This window comes from Populus trichocarpa, chromosome 1 (genome assembly GCF_000002775.5).
Source record: "Populus trichocarpa isolate Nisqually-1 chromosome 1, P.trichocarpa_v4.1, whole genome shotgun sequence".
Lineage (NCBI taxonomy): Eukaryota > Viridiplantae > Streptophyta > Magnoliopsida > Malpighiales > Salicaceae > Populus > Populus trichocarpa.
In genome coordinates this window covers 41686961-41709251 of record NC_037285.2, presented here as the reverse complement: position 1 = coordinate 41709251, position 22291 = coordinate 41686961, and the positions used below count along the sequence as shown (strand labels likewise).

General features: G+C 32.8%; 2 protein-coding genes and 1 long non-coding RNA gene across 4 annotated transcripts; 1 reads left to right on the top strand and 2 right to left on the bottom strand.

The window, feature by feature from the left end:
• Positions 1-2590: 2590 nt before the first annotated feature.
• LOC112323776 (uncharacterized) lies at positions 2591-4890 on the bottom strand. 2 transcript variants are annotated; one of them, XR_008057836.1, is made up of 3 exons: positions 3691-4890; positions 2942-3587; positions 2591-2856 (listed from the first exon to the last, which is right to left on the bottom strand). It is a non-coding gene; the product is annotated as an uncharacterized LOC112323776 (long non-coding RNA). The 2 variants fall into 2 exon arrangements; XR_008057834.1 differs by having other exon boundaries at positions 2942-4890.
• A 3161-nt stretch (positions 4891-8051) lies between these two features.
• On the bottom strand, positions 8052-11418 carry LOC18095512 (multiple organellar RNA editing factor 8, chloroplastic/mitochondrial). The gene is made up of 4 exons (XM_024593667.2): positions 10940-11418; positions 10172-10269; positions 9668-9733; positions 8052-8882 (listed from the first exon to the last, which is right to left on the bottom strand). The coding sequence occupies exons 1-4, from the start codon at positions 11338-11340 to the stop codon at positions 8221-8223; spliced, it is 1227 nt and encodes a 408-aa protein (XP_024449435.2). The 5' UTR covers positions 11341-11418; the 3' UTR covers positions 8052-8220.
• Positions 11419-13416: 1998 nt separating this feature from the next.
• On the top strand, positions 13417-15766 carry LOC18095511 (ABC transporter G family member 10). The gene has a single exon (XM_024581519.2). The coding sequence runs from the start codon at positions 13744-13746 to the stop codon at positions 15580-15582; it is 1839 nt and encodes a 612-aa protein (XP_024437287.2). The 5' UTR covers positions 13417-13743; the 3' UTR covers positions 15583-15766.
• The last annotated feature ends 6525 nt before the right edge of the window (positions 15767-22291 follow it).

The following is a 22291-nucleotide window of genomic DNA, read 5'->3' as shown; positions in this document are numbered from 1 at the left end:
TTCCTCCTCTGTTTCCATACCCTAAAAGAACGTTCGATCATGTTACGTAGTGATGAATGTGCACGATTAAACACTTCTTTCCGACCACTTGGTTGTCCACGACGCCTGAATTCTTGGAAGTGATACCTCTTACCTTTGTAGGGACCCAAATACTCATATTCATTTGGATATCCAGCATCAACCAAATAGTATTTTCCTGCAAATAATAACAACATGGTAATTTTAAACAAAACTTTAAAAAAAAATTATATTCCTTCAATTACCAAATCTTCAATTTAGTCAAAATCACAACCTTCTGGAGATTTTGGAAATTTGAGATTACTATTGTCAATAGCCTCAAGAAAAATACGCGTATCGTGTGCATTGTCTTCCCATCCTGCCCACACGAACATGAATTGCTTGTTGAAACTACAAGCGGCCATGACATTTTGTGTTGATACACCTTTTCTTCCAATAAATGGAATTTGATTTTCAAATGGTATGCAGGCACGAACATGTGTTCCATCAATTGCACTGACATAATTCTACAGGCCACAAAAACATTAAGTACTCATAAACATTCATAACATATTTCATACTCATTTGAACATCATAATTAAACTTAATTAAACTACTTAATTAAATAAAAATTCATCTTACCTTGAAATGTGGCATAAATCTTGGATTCATAGCAATTTCTCTTTGTGTGCTTGTAAATTGTGGATCTACTGATTTTATGACTTCCACAGCAAACAAACATAATGATTTAAGCACTTCTTTAAAACATCTACTAATAGTTTCACCTGAATGCTGAAATCTTTCCTGCACTTGTCTATTTGACGCCCCAACTGCTATTGTAAATAGAAACATTGCCACCTTTTTAATAACGCTCATTCTTCTTGATGGTTTTAAGCCTGGTGCGTTTCTAATTCAGTGCACATACTCAACAAAGTGGTTGCGTCCATCCTGAACATATTAACACTTCGTTTCCAATTACCTCTTAAAACCTCTGTCAACCAACGCATCCTTGTGTTATACGAAACCATACATGGTTCTTTATACATATAATTAATATAATACATGTTTATAGCTCCAGCTGTGCATATAATTAATTTTTTCATATCAAAATGCATCCTTAAAATAAATTCATCGTCATCGTCACCATCGTCATCGTCATCATCATCATCATCATCATTACTATTGTCAGCGTCGTTTCCATCACCGTCATCTCCAGCACCAGCAATTGAGGCACCACTGCCTTCACAACTAGGATAATTAATATGGTCTACAATGCGGTTCATTACATTATCATAATTGCCATCGAAATCCCCATTAAATATGTCATTAAACCGTGAATCATCCATAACTTCAATTACATGTAAACAAAAAAAAATTATATGTTGTTAATAAAAATATTTAAATAATTAAATATCATTCAATAAAAAAGAACTATCAAAAAGTTGGTGCGACATAAGTTTTTTCATACCTGTAAAGCCAACAAAAACAAAGTGTTCCACTTGCTTGTATAAAATGCAGTTGAGGTTTGAGAGGTTTGTTATAAAGTAAAATAGTTCTTTGAAAGTTGGCTTACAAACATTCCTCTTTATATAGAAAAAAAACTCAATGTTGTTTACGTCTCTTTTACAAGTTATTCAGCTTTCAACATAAGTACATTATCACATGTATAGACTGTAAAAGTAACAGATAATGTTAATTTTACAGCTCATACATGGACAATATTCTGACATGTATTTTTTTTATTTGTGTTCTCATTCTATTATTCAAGATTCCTTGGCCCACTTTTTTTTCTTTACTTATCACCATGACAGACCATGACAGTGCACACCTAAAAACATGTACCGAAAATCATCTAAAAAACAGCAGTAATTGAAATTCAATTGACACCTCACAAAATAAACACAATTTATATATATGAACTCCAACAACAACTGCACCAAAAAGAGCATGTATTCCAATTGAATCACTGACAAAACCAACAACTCAAACAGCAGTTACAGTAGCACATACATGTATTTCATACACTGGCTCCCAAGCACACAGTAGCTGAAACAATATTCACAACTCACTGGCACACAGTAGCTGAAACAATCATTTTAACAGCAATGAATAGCATTAACAGCATTAACAAACAAGGCAGCAACTTCCATCAATCCTCACGGCAGAAAAGAAAACAAATGCAGGTTTCACACCTCATAAGCACACAGTCGCTGCACATGGTATATCAATGAATTCCAGCTTGACAAACAAGGTTGCAGCTCCCATCACCTCACGGCAGAAAAAGAAAACAAACCAATATTCACACAGTAGCTGCACATGGTATATCAATGAATACAACTTCACAAACAAGGCTGCAGCTCCTATCACCTTACAGCAGAAAAGAAAACAAACAAATATTCACACAATAGCTGCACATGGTATATTATACAATTACAGCTGGACACACAAGGCAGCAGCTCTCATCACCTCACGACAGAAAAGAAAACAAACAAGGTTGCACATGGTATATTACAATAAAACAAGCATTTTAACAGTAACGCTCAAGATTCAAGACCTTCAGGGAACAACACAGTGAAGGAAAATTACCAACCAATTCCATCCAAGGGTCAACCATTTAACATTAATAAAAACCGAAGTGACAGTTTTAATTCATTGATAAAATACAACATTAAAAACCAACAATATTCTCATACAAGTATATTAACTCCCGAAAGCAGTTTAATATAAATACAACAGTAAACAAATTACCGCAAATGGAAATGCCCATACATCTCAACACGAAATGTGAAAGAATACAATGACTCGGATAAACTTCGGCAATTGGAAAATACTCTTTTTTAAAACCAGCATCCCATTATTCTACAACAATAAAATAAACTTGTATAAATACATTAAGCAAGTGAACATAGTTAATTGATTAACAGTTAAGAAAATAAAATAATACCATGTCAGCTAAGCACGTTTAGTGCGTGCATACATTCGTTGCAACCATCTTAACTTCTGCTCCTTATCACCCATACTAGCCCACATTTCTCTTTTCCTTCTTAAACTCAAATACTCTGTAACAAAGTCATGGAACTCATCTTCAATTGAAACTCTAGGAATTGAGTGCAGCTCATCCATCACCTTGCGAATACTACAACCTTCGCGATCCATATTAACAGACGTGGAATCACTCTTAGTCGACATACTCTCAAGTAGTTGATTGCACCTTGACAGCAGCTGGACACCAATTCCAGATGTTTTCTTCTTTCTACCTCGCACCTCTAAGGATCTCGTCCTTTTCTTTTGACACCGCTTTTTGTGTTGCTGCTGCTAGACATATTTATCCCTCCAACCATTCGAGCCATGTCAATCTGAAAATCTGGAATCACATCTTCCTCTGAATCACCGCTTCCTTCTTCCAAACCATCACGATCAATGTCGGCATTGCTTGTACCAGGATCGACATCACTGCCAGCAGGTAGTCCTGATGAAGGAGCCCATGCAAACGCTCCAGTTGCGACATTGTTGGAATACATTCGGTCAAATTTATTCTTCAAAGACAGCTCAATACCGACATGTCTGAATTTTTTGGCTCCTTTTATTTCCTGTATTTAAATAAAATCAAGTATTGAAGGATCAAGACTAGTAAAATTTCAGTGTTGGAATTTGACAATAATAAAAGAAATGTTAGGATGACAAGGAATGTACCTGAATTTTTTGTTTCCACCACTCATCGCTAGCTAAAATTATGCCTAATTCAGCCAACACCAGTTTCAGAAACCAGCTTATTCCATATCCTCCAATCCTTTTTGCATCCATCCCATTTGTTTTTCAATTGTGTTTTAGTGAATGCATGGCCAGTTTGTTCTTTGAATGATGTTATAAGAAATTTCCACCCCATTTTATCGAAATGAGTATTAGGTCTCATTCCCATATCAATTGCCTTAATGCATATATCACAAAATATATGCAACATTTCCTTTGTCTAAGCAGCCTTATCGAAAGATTCAAGACCTTCCATGATATCTTTTAACACATTTAACAAAAGTTTAAAATCAATCAATGATATCAATTACATTGTGGCACATATATAAACCGTGGACTCAATCAATAATAAAACACTCAATGTTTAGCATTTACAAAAGCTGTGTGGTTAGCAACAAACATTAACCATGAATTTATTTGAATGAGAATGTTCCCGTTAATTTGTAATGAAAACTAATTGAAACCCATTAATTTTCAACTGTTCAGAAAACTCAGTTTCAGCCATGATATAATATTTGAATTATCAAGCAAAACATCATTGTCATCATGTTGTTTGGATGCTAAAAACAAAGGGGGAAAAAATAAAAAGTCAAGAATTTATTTCTACATTTAAAGTAACACAGCTTTCTTTCGTAGCATACAAACATACAAATGCAAACTCAAAGTTCTAATTTTGACTTCAAAAGTAGAAATCAAAGTAATCCTACACGACATGCTAGCAGGTCACTCATTACAATTACTATAAACACACGCACAGTAAAGAAATCCACGGTTGCTCAAGCAGAAACAACATCAATGTGCACAGTTAACATACTAGACCATGAAGCAGCACATAAATGCAGGTTTAGCTCAAGTAAAAAAAGTTAAGAACACACAATACGGGTCATGAAAAGCAGTACAGAGAAGCAATGAAATTTGCTAAATTCAAAACAATTGACAAAGGCACAGTAAACAAAAGACAAACAGCAACAACAATGAAATTTGTAGATCAATTCAACAATTGCAGAACACACAGTAATTGATCATGCAGCTGCACAGACATGCAATTTTTCATCTAAAAAAACGAAAATGAAGAAGGAGATAAGACAGGAACTTACCTCAGTCTCTCTCTTTAGGTGTCCAAACCAACACGGTTTTGCAGCTTTGTTCTGCAAACATATACAATGGAGACCCAGAACAGAAATTAGATTTTGAGCTACATTTTAAACAAAATTGACAAGGGTAACGCACAGTACACAGACCATGAAGCAGCATAGAAATGCAGGTTTAGCTCAAGTAAAAAAAATTTAAGAACACACAGTGCGGGTCATGAAAAGCAGTACAGAGAAGCAATGAAATTTGCTAAATTCAAAAAAATTGACGAAGGCACAGTAAACAGAAGACAAGCAGCAACAACAATGAAATTTGTTGATCAATTCAACAATTACAATGTTAACAGTAATCGATCATGCAGCAGCACAGATATGCAATTTTTCATCTAAAAAAACAAAAATGAAGATGGAGATAAGGCAGGAACTTACCTCAGTCTCTCTCTTTAGTCCAAACCAGCACGGTTCTGCAGCTTTGTTCTGCAAACAGAAACAATGGAGACCCATAATAGAAATTGGATTCTGAGCTACATTTTAAACAAAATTGACAAGGGTAACGCGCAGTACTTATGGTTCTCTTGCTCGTGGACCTTTCCCAACACGAATCTATTGGGTTTTTCTGTAATGGTAACAATGGAGGGACAGATCGGTGAAGGTTTGTGTTTTTTATCTTTGTTTGGAAAGAAGAAGGGACAGAGAGGAAGAAGCTTGCTCTGGCATCGTCCTGTACGTTGGTGGTTTTTGCACAAAATAGAAACAGGGTTGTTGTAGCAAGAGACGAGAGAGGGGAACAATTTGGGGAAGGAAATGGGAGTTTAGGAGATCAATGGTTACATTGATCTGCAACCGTAACAGAAAAAATTTAGGAGGGTAGAGGACCGTAACTGACCGTAGTAATGGGAAAGTGTCGGTGGTGAGAGAGAGGTAAAACGCATGAAGGAACAGTACGGGGAAGGTAGAAAATTAGAGTTTAGATCAATGGTAACATTGATCTACAACCTTCTATGAACAATTTTTTGTGAGATGGTGTTTGAGGGTGACCATTGGGAAATTAATTGGGACAGTTGGGAAAGTAATGGAAAATTGTCGGTGATGAGAGAGAGGAGAAAACGCATGAAAAGCAATTATGTGGGACCCACGTAAAAAACTATGGTTGGTGTTAACCAAACATGTGTTAAACTGCTTTTACTTTCAGCTGCAGCCGCACCAGCATATCCAAACACCATCATAAGATTGCAAAGTTATCTTATATAGAGAGCGTTATATTTTGATTCTGCTAACATGAATTATATTAAGATATTTAAGTAATTAAGAAATGATTCATTATTCTAAATGAATTAGAAAAAAATATTTTATTTGTTCTCAATTAGTATTGATTATAAATCCTTGCAAAAGGTGAAATGAAATTTGAGAAAAGTTTCAAATTGTATTTAAAGAATCAATGACTATTGAGAATAAACATGATATGGTGTAGTAGACACGTTACATGTTAAAATATCTAAATCAAAACATTGTTAATTAAGAGATAATAATTATATTGAGAAACCGGTCATTAAAAGGTTAAATCAAATCACTTATAACTTTCCTAATATTTGAGGGATCATGACAAGTACCAAGACATTGTACTTCATATTCAAATATAAATTAATCAATTATTAAATTAATTTATTTAATCCTATTTTATTTAAGATTATGATTTATATTTAGATTAACTTATTGAAGAATCTAATAAGTCACACTCATAAGAACTATTAGTCAAGAATTAAAATGAGATGATTAATAAAGTGTGACTTGATTGTAAATAAATTTTAGAAATTGAAAACTAGAATGTAATTAATACAAGGGGTTACAATTCTAGATCTAGAAACAATCAAGTAAGGATTTCATTGAATAAATTTCTAAAATTAACCTAAAATAATATATGTGATATTATTTAAGGAGTAAATTGATATTTTATCATTCATAGGGTTTTTACATTTATCTATAAATAGAAAATCATTCCTCTTATTTTTTGTGAGTAGAGTACAATACAAAAACACCTTAAAAACACACAAAAAATAAAGAACTAGCACTCAAAAGCATTTTAATCTCTCTTTTCTAAAAAGAGTTTAAGAGTTTTTTTTTTTATTGTTCATATGAATTACTATTAAAGGTTGAATACTTGGACGATTTTTAGTTTGCAATAACTCAACATTGAAGCAATTATTCAAAGCTGAAAAAAACATTTAATTTTTAAGTAACCTTTATATAAATCCTAAGCAACTCTATATCTATTTAATAAAATATTTGAAACCCAAAAATAAAAATTAATTTACAGTTTTGAGAAACCCAACATCTCTTTCATGTCCCACTGTAATATTTTTAGCTATATTTATCTTTCTTTCTTCTTTTTTTCCCTCTTCCCTAGAAGCCGCATTTTGTCCAAATCTATTTATTTGCTAATTTTGACATATAATAAGCTAGTTGAATTCCATATCCTTCAAGGCAAGAGCTCAGTTGGGCAACTTGCGCTGTTATGCGTTTCAAATTCTGGTGGAAACGAAGTTCATAACCCATGAAAAAGGGAAAATATTTTAAGAATCAATTTTGGCAGAGCATGGCAAGAGATGAATTATCGATTTTCTAAGATGCAACCCCCAGGCGAAACATGGGTAAGGGCTGGATCCCTGGACCGTAAGATTGACGAGCACATTAACTGTTCTATTTATCAATGTCAGAAGTTAATTTTCAAGAATGTCCATTTCAGCGTTCCTGATTTCTATAGGAAATTATCACATTCACGCTGCTTGTCAAAACAACCAAATTCTGTTCATCCAAAGAAAAGAAAAGAAAATCTAGTTGTGGAGATTAGTGCTTAAAGGCAAGCTCAATCTTGTGGACAAATGACAAGGAATGCGTCGACATCAGCAGGGATTACCCCCTGCTGCTGTCCCGCACCCCTCTTTGGGCTCACAAGACCACATTCTCATCTGCCCAGAATTTCTTGCATTTTCAAACGCATCCAGCATATATTCCTTCCACATTCGAGGAGACGGAAGAGATATGCTCAACAGAAATTTGAATGAGAAAATTAACTGCCACAAAACAACGAGCTATGAGCTATCAGGGCAGACTTATACCTTAAACTTGTAAGGTATCAAACCTGGCATTACACCAGGACTGAAATAGCATCATGAAAGGCAATATGACACAAGCTAACAGCAGCAAAACACAGGGTAGGCAAAAACGATTCTATCCTTTTTTAAAGCATTACCTTCATAACTGTGGGCAGGTTTCAACTTCCAACAGATAGACCAGGTACTGAATCCTATCCTTAAAATTGCTACAGGGTCTAACATCATCGAAAACTTGAACAAGCCCTAGACATTTGAAATATCTTGCATATCTACACAGCATCCTGGCTTGGAGGGTATTTGTTATGGTAGTTTGATGGTCCACCTTGGTAGCCTCCATTGGCAGGCTCATTCTGGATGTTGTGTTGCATGTTTCCAGGCATGTCATTGGACCATCCTCCTGTGTTGTTATGTGGAGGCATGTTGTTCTGCGGAGGAATGTAGTTGTGTTGTTGAGGGGTGTAGTTTTGAGGGGGCATATTGTTCTGCGGGGGCATGTTGTTCTGTGGAGGAATGTAGTTTTGCATGGGCATGTTATGTGGCACCCTACTCATATTGTTCTGCTGCCCACCCATATAGTTGTTAGGTGGCGGTCCACCTGGTCCACCCATATTATAGTTGTTAGGTGGCGGTCCACCTGGTCCCCTGTAGTTGTTTTGTGGCTGCGGTGGTGCACCTTGTCTGCCCATGTTTTGTGGTTGTCCAGCCATGTTGGGAGCAGGGTTTCGCATAGCCTGATTAGCCATAGGAGGAGGTGGAGCTCCACCTCGCGGCTGCATGTTTTCCATTCTTCTGTCAAAGTTCCTTGATCTGTCGACGTTACGAGGTCGATCATTGCGCCTATTTCTTTCATTTGCCCTCGCATTGTTCCTAATCCATTCCTCATGGTATTTTGGGTCATAGGGCACAGCTTTCCCATCAATAAATGGCTCCCCTAATAGAAAAATATCATCAAGCAACAATAATATACAGCATCGTGTCATGACTTAATTAATCGCAAAGAATAAATAGTAAAAGCCATGACCTATGATTAAAAGGAGGCATTAGAACTTATTTTCATAACCACAGTTTCAAAGAAAAGAAAAAACCCATTCCTAGTGTGACTCAGTGGAAATCAAACAAAAGCCTAGCAGTACAAGAACATAATTAGGGCACCGTAATCTGTATCCCTAATCCCCTTACTAAGAAAAGACAAAATGCAGCTTTCTGTGTGGAATTATGTTTAAAAATGAAGGTTGTGAAGCTATTTTTAACAAGCAAATGCAGTTGATTGGCAATGCATCAGAGACTATTTGGCAAGATACAATCCTGATGGAGTTCTGCAATTTTTTTACCCGTTTATTTTTTTCCTAAAAAAAAAGACCTGCCACTCAAACATGATAACTACATAGCAAAGCTAATCCTGGAAAATATTACCAACAAAACCCTAGTGAATTTACAAAAAATTCTTGTACACTCTGCATCTGCTCAAGATCTAGAAGTGTTACAATTGCATCCAACTTGAAAAGAACGAGCTTCAACTATCATAGAATGAGACAAGATATTCAGCATGATTTCTTGGTGCACATCACATTTGATCCAGAAGTTTCCTTAAAGATAGAAAAAAACTAAAAACAAGATGCACACAGAACTTTCAATTACTCAAAGCAGAAAAACATGCATTTACAACAATATAAATTTGTATAACATACAGAGGTACAAAAGAAAAAGGCTCCTTACCTCCATAATCTTTGTTCTTCACATCCAGGTATGAATCGGGAAGAACCCAGCGGACATTTTTCAATTCTGGAAAAGTGACCAACAGAACACATCCATCACATTCAAACTTTTTAAAAACAAATAACATCATAAACCAATCACTTCAAAGCAGCAACCAATTTTTTTTCCACTAAAACAACTTGAACATGTTTCAAGAAAAGCTTTCTTAGGAAAAATAAAAGTGAGCAAAATTTTCCATTTTTGGTAACTATTTTTATCAGTTCTTGAAGAAAAGGGACCGATAGTCATCTTTTTAAGTGAAGGGAGGTAGTTTTACATTGTAGGAAGGATGCATCTAGGTTAAGAAAACATATTTTAAGTATCAATCTGAAAGTTGTTTTTTGGGTTAAAATGGACCAAATGCATGATATTATTTAAGGGTAAGGGGATCAGTTTTCATCCTTGGGAAGGTCAGGGTCATTCCCAGCCCCCTTTGCATTTGCCCCTTCTTAAAAGCAGATATACCTTTAATCTTGTAAGAAACCTCTTCAGGCACCAGAGCTCCAAAGGCATAGTAGCATCGAGTAGAAACTGAATAGATCTTCCTCCTTGCTTCTTCCTCACTGCCATACAGCCACAATAATTATATTAACAAGACTTCACACATCACAAAAACTCATTTCTTTCCAGATTACTCTGGTAAGATCAGAGGTTTTTATACAGCGATCCTCGCACTTAAAAAAAGAAGGCATGCAAAATATAAAATTCCAAAATTAAAAGCATCTCGGAGAATAAAAAAGAAACCACAAAAACCCAATATTGAAATGTTAAACTATAAAACACAATTCTCATCAAAGTCAGATACAGTAACAATTAAGCAATGAAGCTTCTTGATCCTTAAAGGAGTATTATTAAAATGCACTCAAACCCCTCCAGAAATTGGTGAGGTACACAATCAGAAACCTCAAACACTCGTACCAAATAAAAAAATTTAGCACTATAAATAATCACAAAGAAACCCAAAAAAAAAATCACGAACACGCACGCGCACAACCCCTCAATAATAAGTAACCAAATACAAAACACAAATACACTAGAAAATGACTAAACCAATTAACTTCAATAGAAATAGACTAAAAGTAAATCAATAGAAAAACCTGTGATTGCTAAAACGAATACCAACATTTCAAATAACAAAAGAAAAACCAATCTTAAATAAAATAAAATCAAAAGAGAAATAAATAATTAAATTAAATGAGAAATAAAGTAAAGGTTTAAACTTTAATAAATTACCTGCCAACAACTTGAGCAAGAGTTTTAATATAAGAATCGATGATCTCGTCACGAGTGGGGTCTCCCTCAGGCTTTTCCATAACGACGAGCCAATGCTCGAAATCACAGCCATCAAGCAAAATAGTCTCTTTTGGAGGTCTATTAGACCAGTTAGGGCTTGGGTCGTTGAGGGAAGACGATTTCTGACTGGAAGAAAACGACCTGATTGAAATCCGAGAGACGGAGCGATTGATGGTGGTTGCAGAGGAGAGAGGACGGAGGAATCGGCGGAGGAGAGAGGAGGAACAGGCGGTGGAGGTGGAGGAGTGGGAAGTGAAGGCGCGAGAGAGGAGGGAGGAAATTAGGGTTTGTGAGGTGGGTTTTTGGAGGAAGAGAGAGCGAGTGAAGAGTGAAGTCGCCATTTTCTGGATTGGAGAAACCCTAATAGAGTGGGGTTTAGGTGTGGTTTTATGGAGGGAGAGAGAGAAATGTCCTTCAAGTTTATCGAAATGGCATTTTGGTCATGTCAAAATTAAAACATCTTCTTCTCTCTCTCTCTTTTGTTTAATTTTAATTTTATCTACTAGTCTATGAGTTTTAATTTTATTAAAATTTTATTATGACCCTAAGGTGAATTTCATTGTTCTGATTTATGAAAAAGTGTATTTTTTTTAAATTATTTATGTTTCTGAGTAATAAATTCCCAAAAATTTAAAATTAAATGCGATATTTTATTAATAAATTTCTAAATTCATTTAAAAAAAACCAACACAAAAATAAAAAAAATAAAATCTATGACGCATAAAAAATTATAAAAATATCTATGACGCATAAAAAATTATAAAAATATCTTAACTTAAAATTTATCTTTTCTAGTTGTATTTTAAAAAAAAAATAGATAAAAAAATAACTAATAAAATATTATCTGTAAAATAAATTTTATAATGGTCATCTCTCTCATTTTCCGAGAAACATAAAATTTCTCATTTCCAAGTAATAAAAAAAATGAATTCTGATATTTTTAAAATAATAAATTATTTATAATAAAAGGGAGTATGGCAAACTTATTTAGCAATTTTTAATTATTGTAAATATATAATATTAGTAAAATAGGTTTTGGAATGGGCCACGGATGTTATACAATAGAAGAAGGAAGCCCAGCCTTCTAAATATGTGGGCTATTTCCTCAGATTGGACTCCAACCATGCAGCAGTTAGCATGTTCCTCAAATGATTTAAAACCTTCCAAGCTCAGCCCATCTTCTATTACTTTGATTGATTGGCTGCTAACTCATATTTTGATGTGATAATATTAAAAAAAAATTAAAAATAAAAAAAATATTTAAATTTATTTTTAAATAATAAATATTTTAAAAAATAATTTTTATTATACTCCTAAACATCCTTTTAGAGATTCTTGCTATTGCTAATCCATCACTAATTTGATTCTTACGTGAACTACATTAATCCCAAGTTAGCCATTGTAAGAGGGCGTTTGTTTACGCGGTAGCTTTTACTTTTAAAGCAAACCGTGTAAACTAGGCATTTGATAACATGTAAATAACAGTTTATTGTTTGGTGGGTCTCATAATTTTTGGCATCAAACCAGCGTTTTGCACAAACAGCTGGGAGCTGCTTCTCTTGTAATTAACATGGGCACTGTTCATAACAATGCCCATGCCAGGTGAATTATAATTCACCCGCGAGAAGCATTCACCTGGCACTGTTCACGTGAATAGTGCCAGGTGAATTGTTTTGCACAATTCATGCGAGTAAAATTTATTGGACCGCGTCCGATCTGGTAAAAAAAATTTAATTTTTTTTAAATTGTGTTTTACTCAAAAAAATAATGTTTAATATTATTTAATAACACTACATAAATTAGAAGAATATTGCATGATGATGTAACATTTGTGGAATTTGATCGCAATTCCAATTCTGTTTCTGATGATATTTTACTTGATTTTGTTGCACGCTCAAAAAACCATGAAAACTATAGTTCTTATCAGATGAATTTCATACGTGATGAAATTGTAGATAATTTAATGGAATAATAAAAAGTATTTGATATAAAATATTATTTATTTAATAATGTAATAATAGTAGTTAAATCTACAATATTTAAATTAAAAACCATCAATATATAACTTCAATTTGAAAAGTATTTTTTTAACCAAACACATTAAACTACTTGTTACTCAACTTCAATTTCAACCAAACATATATTTTTTCAAACCAACCTTAATTAAAAACCTTAATTAAAAGTACTTTTTATAAAATAATTTTTTTCAAATAACAATCGTAACAGCAACCGCAATACCTTCATAGTTAAAAGTCATCTCCCTGCTAGTGAGGACACAAGTCCCAATTTGACCATTTTAGCATCCTAGCTAGCTAGCATGGATTAGATATTTAAGGCCATTTTTATTATTCTACGTCAAATCTACTATTGAGCTGGTGGTTAGGGTGGGAAAGATTGTAAGGCCACCAGCACCAACATTACACAGTCAACAATCAGCTCACCTGAAATACTTCACCACCATCCCTTCCTTTCTTTCTTTGTGTTTTCTTGCAACTCTCCAAACCCCTACCAGATCCTCGCTTCCCCGAACCAATATTGAAAGCACCACCAAGTCAAGCCCAACGCCTAAACTGCCTAAGCCAATGCATGCCATTTTTACTCTTGTTTTTGCAAGCTCAACTTGGTGTCTAGCACCCAGTTTGGTGTGTTAGCTCATCTCCTTCTCCTGTCTTTACTCCTCACATCTTGCATTTCTTATTTTGATCTTCTTCCGCTTCAACTCTCCTTAGACCTCCATCCTCTCAATGGAATTGCCAGTGAAGGCACCGGTTTCTGGTGGCCAGAAAACCTCATACAGACTAGAAACCAAAAATCTGTCCTACAAGTTATGCAGCAAACTTGACGAGCTTGATTTTATTTACTGTGGAGGGACCCCAAGAAGAGCTCCTAAATTCATTCTGAGGGATGTAAACTGTGCAGCTAGTCCTGGCGAGATTACTGCGATTGCTGGTCCTAGTGGAGCAGGGAAGACCACGTTACTAGAGATCCTTGCTGGAAAGATACCTTCATGTAAAGTGTCTGGTCAAGTGCTGGTAAATAGCCAGCCAATGAATGCCAAACATTTCCGGAGATTATCCGGGTTTGTCACTCAAGATGATTCTCTATTTCCATTGCTTACAGTTAAAGAAACACTATTGTACAGTGCACTTTTAAGGCTACCAGGAGGGCGAAAAGAGGCCGCTAGTAGGGTGAGAAGGCTACTGAAGGAGCTCGGACTCGAACATGTTTCGGATTCAAGGATAGGTGAGGGATCAGACTGGGGCATTTCTGGTGGTGAAAGGCGTAGAGTTTCGATTGGAGTTGATTTAGTCCACGACCCTGCTGTTGTTTTCATCGATGAACCAACTTCAGGTCTGGATTCAGCATCAGCTCTTCATGTAGCGACTCTGCTCAAGTCTATGGTGTTGAATCAGGGTAAGACCATTGTTTTAACTATCCACCAACCCAGTTTTCGAATACTTGAGCTCTTTGATCGGCTTGTTTTGCTTTCCAACGGATATGCTGTCCATGATGGCTCACTGCATTTCCTTGAAGAGAGACTAAGGTTTTCTGGTCATCAAATTCCTCTCCATGTCAATGTGCTTGAGTTTTCTATTGATGTTATAGAAAGCCTGTCTAAGCAAAATTCAGTGTCTCTCAACAATCAATGCCCTCATGAGATCAGACATAATGAAGGCCACATCGCGAGGACTCTATACTTCAACAATCATCAAGAAAAACCTCTCTGCTATCCCAATTCTATATTGGAGGAGGTTTCGATACTAGGACAAAGATTTTGCAGCAACATTTTCAGAACCAAGCAACTATTTGCCGCAAGAGTAATACAAGCACTGGTGGCAGGACTAATACTTGGAACCATATTCTTGAATGTTGGAAAGAAAACAGGACAGGTCGCTTTGCAGACTCGAATCGGATTCTTTGCCTTCAGCCTCACCTTCTTGCTATCTTCCTCAACTGAAGGGCTGCCTATTTTCTTGCAAGAAAGAAGAATACTAATGAGAGAGACTTCAAGAGGAGCCTACAGGGTTTCTTCTTATGTCCTATCTAACACCCTCATCTTTCTTCCTTTCCTTTTAATGGTTGCTCTTCTCTACTCCACCCCAGTTTATTGGCTAGTTGGTTTGAGGATGTCAATCTACGGATTTCTTTACTTCTCTCTAGTGGTGTGGATGGTGATTTTGATGTCAAATTCTTTCGTTGCTTGTTTCAGTGCTCTAGTGCCTAACTTCATAATGGGGACATCAGTTATTTCAGGATTAATGGGATCTTTCTTCCTATTTTCTGGGTACTTCATAACAAAGAGTAAGATTCCTAGTTACTGGGTTTTCATGCACTATTTGAGTTTGTTCAAGTACCCATTTGAATGTTTCTTAATAAATGAATATGGAGGAGAGCAAGGCAACTTGAGGTGCTTAGTGTATGATAAAGGGAGATGCAATCTTTATGGAAGCGGGTTCCTAAGACAGCAAGGTCTAAAAGATTCACAAAAATGGAGCAATTTAGCTGTGATGCTTGGTTTTATCATTGGGTACAGAGTGCTATGCTTTGTGATTTTGTGGTTTAGATGTTACAGAAGAAGATGAACTTATAGATCGAACATTTGTTATTGCTTTTCTTACTCATTGTTCTTGGATAGATCAAGCCAGTGTACACAATTTATATACTTCTCTATTTACCTGTAATAAAAATAATTATAGTAAGAAAATCTTTTCATGTTTATGCTTTGATTGAAAGAAGCTTGCTCAGTTTTTTGTTACCGAGTAAGAATTTCAACTTGATCGACATGTCTCCATGGATTTTGCTTACAGGGGACAAAAGGGAACACAAGCAAGCTGAAAGAATGCTCTAATGGCAGGATCAATTCAATGATATCGTAACCAATTATCTGCATAGCTTGTTTATTTTAAACCAAAAGGGGTTCGAACGCAATGTCTCATGCCCAACTTTTTCTGTGACAAAGAAGCTAAATTTTCCTAGTGTCCCCTTTATAAGAGGGAGGGTGTGTTGCACATTTTGAGATAGCAACAACCAATGTTATTTTTAAAGCTATTATATATTTAATTCGACAAAATTATCTTTAAAATTTAATAAGCATCATGTATATTAAAAGAATTTTAATAATAAATACTAAACATATTATTATACCTTTAAAAAATTGTATATGTAAATTTAAAAGACTTTACTCTATATAAGGAATTTTTTTTTTTTTTTTTGTATATAGTAGTCTCATGTGTGTGCGCGCGCGTGCAGGGGTTGAACCAGAAAATCAAATTAAGGGGGGCAAAATGTTAATTGTTTTATTATTTAAGATAAAAATATAAATATTGTTAAGGGAGGGGCTAGAAAAAAAATTTCCTTGCAGGGGCCGGAGCCTGTCTGCCCTCCTGTCTCCGCCCTTATGTGTGTGTGTATAATAGTTTCATCGATCAATATTAGATTTAAAAACTTAAAATTTGAAAAGCAAGATATGTTTTAAAATAAGAGAGAGCAATGTATTATTTTAAAATAGAGTTGTTACCTAATATTATGATTATTAGACAATCCTAACTAGTCTTTAGAGTTCCAAGATAAATGATTGGTTATGTTAAAGAAAAGATATTATCATCTTAAAACATTCCACCTACGATAAACTGCATTGCTATTTATCTTTTAATCCTAATGATTTGTTGTGCCTAATCTACTAATATCTATCTACATGGTTGAGACTGGATCAATTACAATGAGTTAAACCCTAGGTGGACGAGTTGGTTCAAGCCTATCCATTCTAAAAACGAAGTCATTTTTGTCACTCTTAATTATTTGGTGAATTGACATAAATACAATCATTTACTCTTGATCATAACATGTGACTCACCCATGCCAATGAATAATTAGGTGGACTTTTATTGGGCTCATTGAACCCAGCCCAAACCCAGCATAAAAAATATAATGAGTTGTCACTAAACATTTTGTTTATACAACATCGGCTTATGAATAATGACTTGTTTAGATTCATTTCTCCTATAAAATTTAGGTTCACTCGCAATTTTTGTTAAATGACATTTTTTTTTTACACTAGTCCTAAATATCCAAGTAGTATTATGATTTAATCTACTTTGAGGTAAGATCTAGTGACACGAACACTTTGGACTTACTGAGAAAAATTAATACCCCTGATTGACACTTAGATGCCATCAATCAATATTAGATTTAAAAAGCTTAAAATTTAAAAAGCAAGATATGTTTTAAAACAAGAGAGATCGAGGTGTTACTCTTTATTAATATTTAAGATAATAACTTGTTATGAGTTTATTTATCTCAAACAATATGAGTGAATGACAAAATATTAATTTTTTGATGTGGTTTTTAAAAAGAAAAAGTTTTTAAAATAGGTTTTGGAATGTCGACCCACAAGGGCCTTTTAATGGATCAAACCCTTAGTGAGTTTTATAAACATGTTCTAAAAACCCAACGCAAATGTATGTATAAGTGTGAATATTATATTTTTATGTAAAAAATAATTGTGTATAAATAATACAAAGGAATGACCAAGAACATCAAACATGAGTAAGATGCAAATTTTAAAAGATTAGGCCTAGATGCATAAAAACCAAAAAGACTTGAAAACACTTTGAAACACATTCATGATGTATATTTATATACAAAACATATCATCTTAGAAAATTAAACACATAAAAAATTCAAATGTCTGCACATAAGCAATCCATCTCAAAGTTTGATCAGTCTCAAAAATTTCATCACAATACACATCCAAATAAACAATAAATCAAATAATTAATAATAAAATATTTAAAGTTAAAAATAGAACTTTTGGAGTGTATAAGAGGGATTAAAAGAGGTTGAAACAATATGTGAAAGTGACAAAACAATGTTAAAAAATTGACCGCGGGACTCAGATTGTGTTAAGTCGTTTATCTAAATCTTAAGGAGATGAGTGCAGCCTAGTCCATGGGATGCCCCCCCCCCCCTTTTTTCTAATGGCAGTGGCGGTGTAAGTCATCGCGGGTGGTGGAAAGAGATCTAGTTGTTCAAAGTTTGCCTTTTTTTTGTCCTTGATGTTGTCTATTATGGACAGCCTTGCTTCCAATGCTAAGTCTAGCTTTATAGTGGAGATGGGAGGTGTGTGGCCTACCTGGTAGGTTGCACCACTCCTTGACCTTCCTCTTGGTGGTAGTGATGTAAGTCATCACCATCGATGGGAGGAGATTTAACAGTTTAAAAGTCTGATTGTACGCTTTTTTTTCTTTTCTTTATTGTTGTTTCATTTTTCTTTTTTCTCTTCTAGTTTCTTTTTTTATTTATAGCCATCACAGGTTGTTATGCTACTAGGAATGTCATAGAGGAGCTTATAATGGTAAGTGAGAGGTGTAGTGGCTAAAGTTGGTAGAGAAAAGAGATGAAAGGGATAATTTCTCTTTTCCTTTTGTTCTTTTATGCTTTCTTTATGTTTCTTTTTTTCTCTAAATTTTCAACACACTCTCTCTATCTATCTCTCTTGCTCCATCTTTATTTTTATTTTTTATTTTTCTCTTCAATAATAGTTAAGGTTTTGTGATCAAAGGGGAAGAGGAAGATATTAAGCTAGGTTTTTTGGTAGGTTGGTTTTTGGTGTGAGAGACTAGGTTCTCTCCTTTCTTTTCTTTCTTATTCTCTTTTTCTCTTTATCTCTTGGTGGCTAAGGTTTTTGGTGAAAGAGATGAGGTTAGGGGTTTTTTTGTGTGGTGGGTTTCTTTTTCTCTACAATTCACTCATCTATTTATAATCTATAAATTTTATCATCTTTTTTTTTAGTTACTTGGTCCCTAACTAACTCAATTTTATTTTGGTCCCTCATTTTTCTTGTTTTTCACTTTAGCACTTTGTCCATTTTATCCTCTATTTTGACTTTTATTTTATTTTCTCATTTTATTTGTTTTTTTATTAAGAAAAACAACATCAACGTTAGTGCAATAAAAAAAATAATCAAGAGTTACAAAACAGACACATTAATGGCCAAAATACATCGAAAGCATACTTTTGAATTTTAATTTAAAAAAAAAACTTTGAAAATTTTGAAATGAGTGCAAATGCGTCAAAAATATTTTTTTATTTTCTCGAGAAGATATCAACAAGAAAAATAGTTAAAATTTTCAAAATGGATGTGTGAATGGTTGAAATGCATCAAAAACATATGCATTTTTTATTTTTGAAAAATATTAAGGGTAAAAAATTAGGTTATGACAAATATTATCATATTTTATTTTTATAATCGTTCCTAATTTTAAAAAGAATCCTTTACATAAAATATTTCATCACTTTTCTATTCATGCCTCTATTCTTAATTTCTATTCACATATGTATAATTAAAAAATAGTAAAATTATATAAGATTTTAGTAAATCAAAAAATAATAAAATTATGTAAAAATTCAGTAAATTATTAAATTATACCCTAGCTATTTTATTATAAGGGACCCTTGGTTATTGTCTTACATTATCTTTGGATTCTTTAGATTTTATGTTTTTTGACAAGCTCTACTAGTATTGAAAAAGGACTCGAATAATAAAAAGTTAATAAAAGATTTTTATCCATGCCTATATTTCTAATATTTTCCTCACATACAATAAAAATTAAATTCATTAAAATAAAATAATTTTAAAAAATTGAATGTGAATATTCTGGTTAAAAGTTAATGAAGCCTTATATAAAACTTTTAATCAAATCATAAACCTTATGCACTTATATTAAATGTGAATTTTATTTGAAAAAATGACTCTTTGAATAAAGGGAATTAACAAATGTTGTAATTTTAATATAAAATTTGGTAGAAGAAGATATATATATATATTAAAATACAAGGTCTAGTGTTTTATCAAGTTTTATTTTCTTTGAAGTTTTATAATAGTTTTCAATTATAAGTAATTAAAATAAAAAAATAAAAACAATTCATATCATATTTATCATATTATTATGTTTATATTTAATTATTTTTATTTATATCATATAATCAACTAACTTTACTTTTAAATAAAAATGATAAGATATTTTTTTTATTGAAATGACTATTTATGTGTGTTGTAAAAAATAATGATACTTTCTTTCTATATGTATGTTTTTTTTAGATGTACAACATTCTTAAAATTGTATGATATTAAAAATGTTGTTTTAACTTTTACCTATGTTTATAAGAAATTATATGGAATTTTTAAACGTTTCTTTTATATATATATGGACTTTTTATTTTTAATTATTAACTATTAAACCAATGCTTAAAAAAATATTAAATAAATAGTTTAATTATTAAAAAATATATTTTCACTATAGAGTGACTATGATAAAGATCCAAGAAAAATCTTTTAAAGATGAAAATAGAAGATCCAGAAAATAGTGGCCACCAATTTGACTTGCCAAAAAAATATATAAAAATAATTAATATTTTTGTCAAGAGATGAGAAAGGTGCCCAACCATGATAAGATTGACACATTCCAAACTTCAAGAGTGTTGGGCTTAATTTTGAGATTTTCAAAATATTGGAATTAATTTTGAAGTTTATATTCAAAGAGGTTATTTAATTATTATAGATGCATGTATAATTATTAAAGATGTCATTATCTTTTAATATTCTATAATTATGCCTATAATAGTATAAGTACATGTATTGAAAGAATTATAATCTTAATTTAAATCAATTGAACTTTCTCTCTTAAAAGAGTAATTTGATATGAATAAGTTATGTACTTTCCCTCTTATATAATATGTTTCCACCATACTTTTGTTAGTACATACTCTTTTTTTCCCTAATAAAGTGATATTAAAGCCTCAGTCAAGTTCCAGCACTAACAACAACATAAAAAACCTGATGATGACTAATAAAAAAAACTAAATACTTGTCAATTTTATGAAAAACTATCATCTAAATATTTTTAGAAGGTCTCAATAATATTATTTGGTAATAAAATAAAAATTAAATGAGAATAAGATAACCTCATAAAAATAAAAATAAAAATAAAAATAATTTTAAGCTCAACTACTAGCAAATCAAACATTGAAGGACAAACTAGAAAAAAAATTAATTTTAAAAAAGAATAAAAAAATCAGTTCAAATCAGCATGCCAAAATCACAGCCCAATCATAAGACCGAAATAATCTCATACAAAAACAATTGAATAAGAAAATTGATGTCAAATTTGAAGCAAACTAAATGATGAAAGGAGAAACTAAAACAAAAATAAATTAAAAAAAAAACTTGAGTCGACCCGAGTTAACTCGACTAACCTGCAACTCAGGACATAAGATTGAAGTAACTCCATAGAAAGAAAAACAAAGAAAATCATGAAACTCAAAGCCTAGTAATCTAGTGTCGAAGAATGAAATTGAAAAAAAAAGACCTAAAAAACTGAAATTAAATCGGGCTAATCTTCAAAAATCCTGACCCGAGTAATGAAACTGAAATTACCCATAAAAGAAAAACATGAGAAAATCACGAAGCAAAATTCTCAATCATCCAAATACTGATGGATGATATTGAAAAAAAATCAAGAAAAGAAAAGAATAAAAAAAACTAAAAAAAATTGCAATGAAAAAAATGAGGACCAAATTTAGTATAAAAATGAAATGAAGTAAATAATGAGGAATGAAATTAAAAAATAAAATAAATCATTTAATAATTAAAAAATAGCAATCAAAAGAATGAGAACGAAATTGGATACAAAAATTAAATGAAATCAAATATTAAGAGATGAAATTGAAAAAAAAATCAACTTCAAAAAGCATTAAAATCAAAATATTTAAAATAATAAGGATAAAAATTGATACAAATATAAATAGACAGTAAACATTTAATTTTTGAAAAGCCAAATGCAAAACGCAAGGCAACGAGAGAGAAAATGGGAAGGAGAAGAAAAAACGTTTGTCGGAGCCACACCATTGGTCTTCCATCAACACGCGAGGCCACCTAAAAAAGCTTGGTGTACCACTTCAATTTGTCATCGTGGAAGCCAGTGTTTAGGTATTGGGAGACACTGCATGCGCTATCCACTTTTGATTTATAAATAATATTTTATAATTATTAATATATCAAATTATTGATTATAACTAAAATACCAGGATAAAAATATGATAATATCATTGGATGTCAACTCAAAAAAATTTGCTTATAAGGATAATTTAGTCTTTTTACCCTACTTTAAAAAGTAAAAATTTTAAAAAAATCCTAGATTATAATTTAATTTTTTAAAGGTAATTTAATTATTTTATTTTCTTTAAAAATATTAAAAATTAATTTGTCTCTAATCATTCTGATGATAATGATCA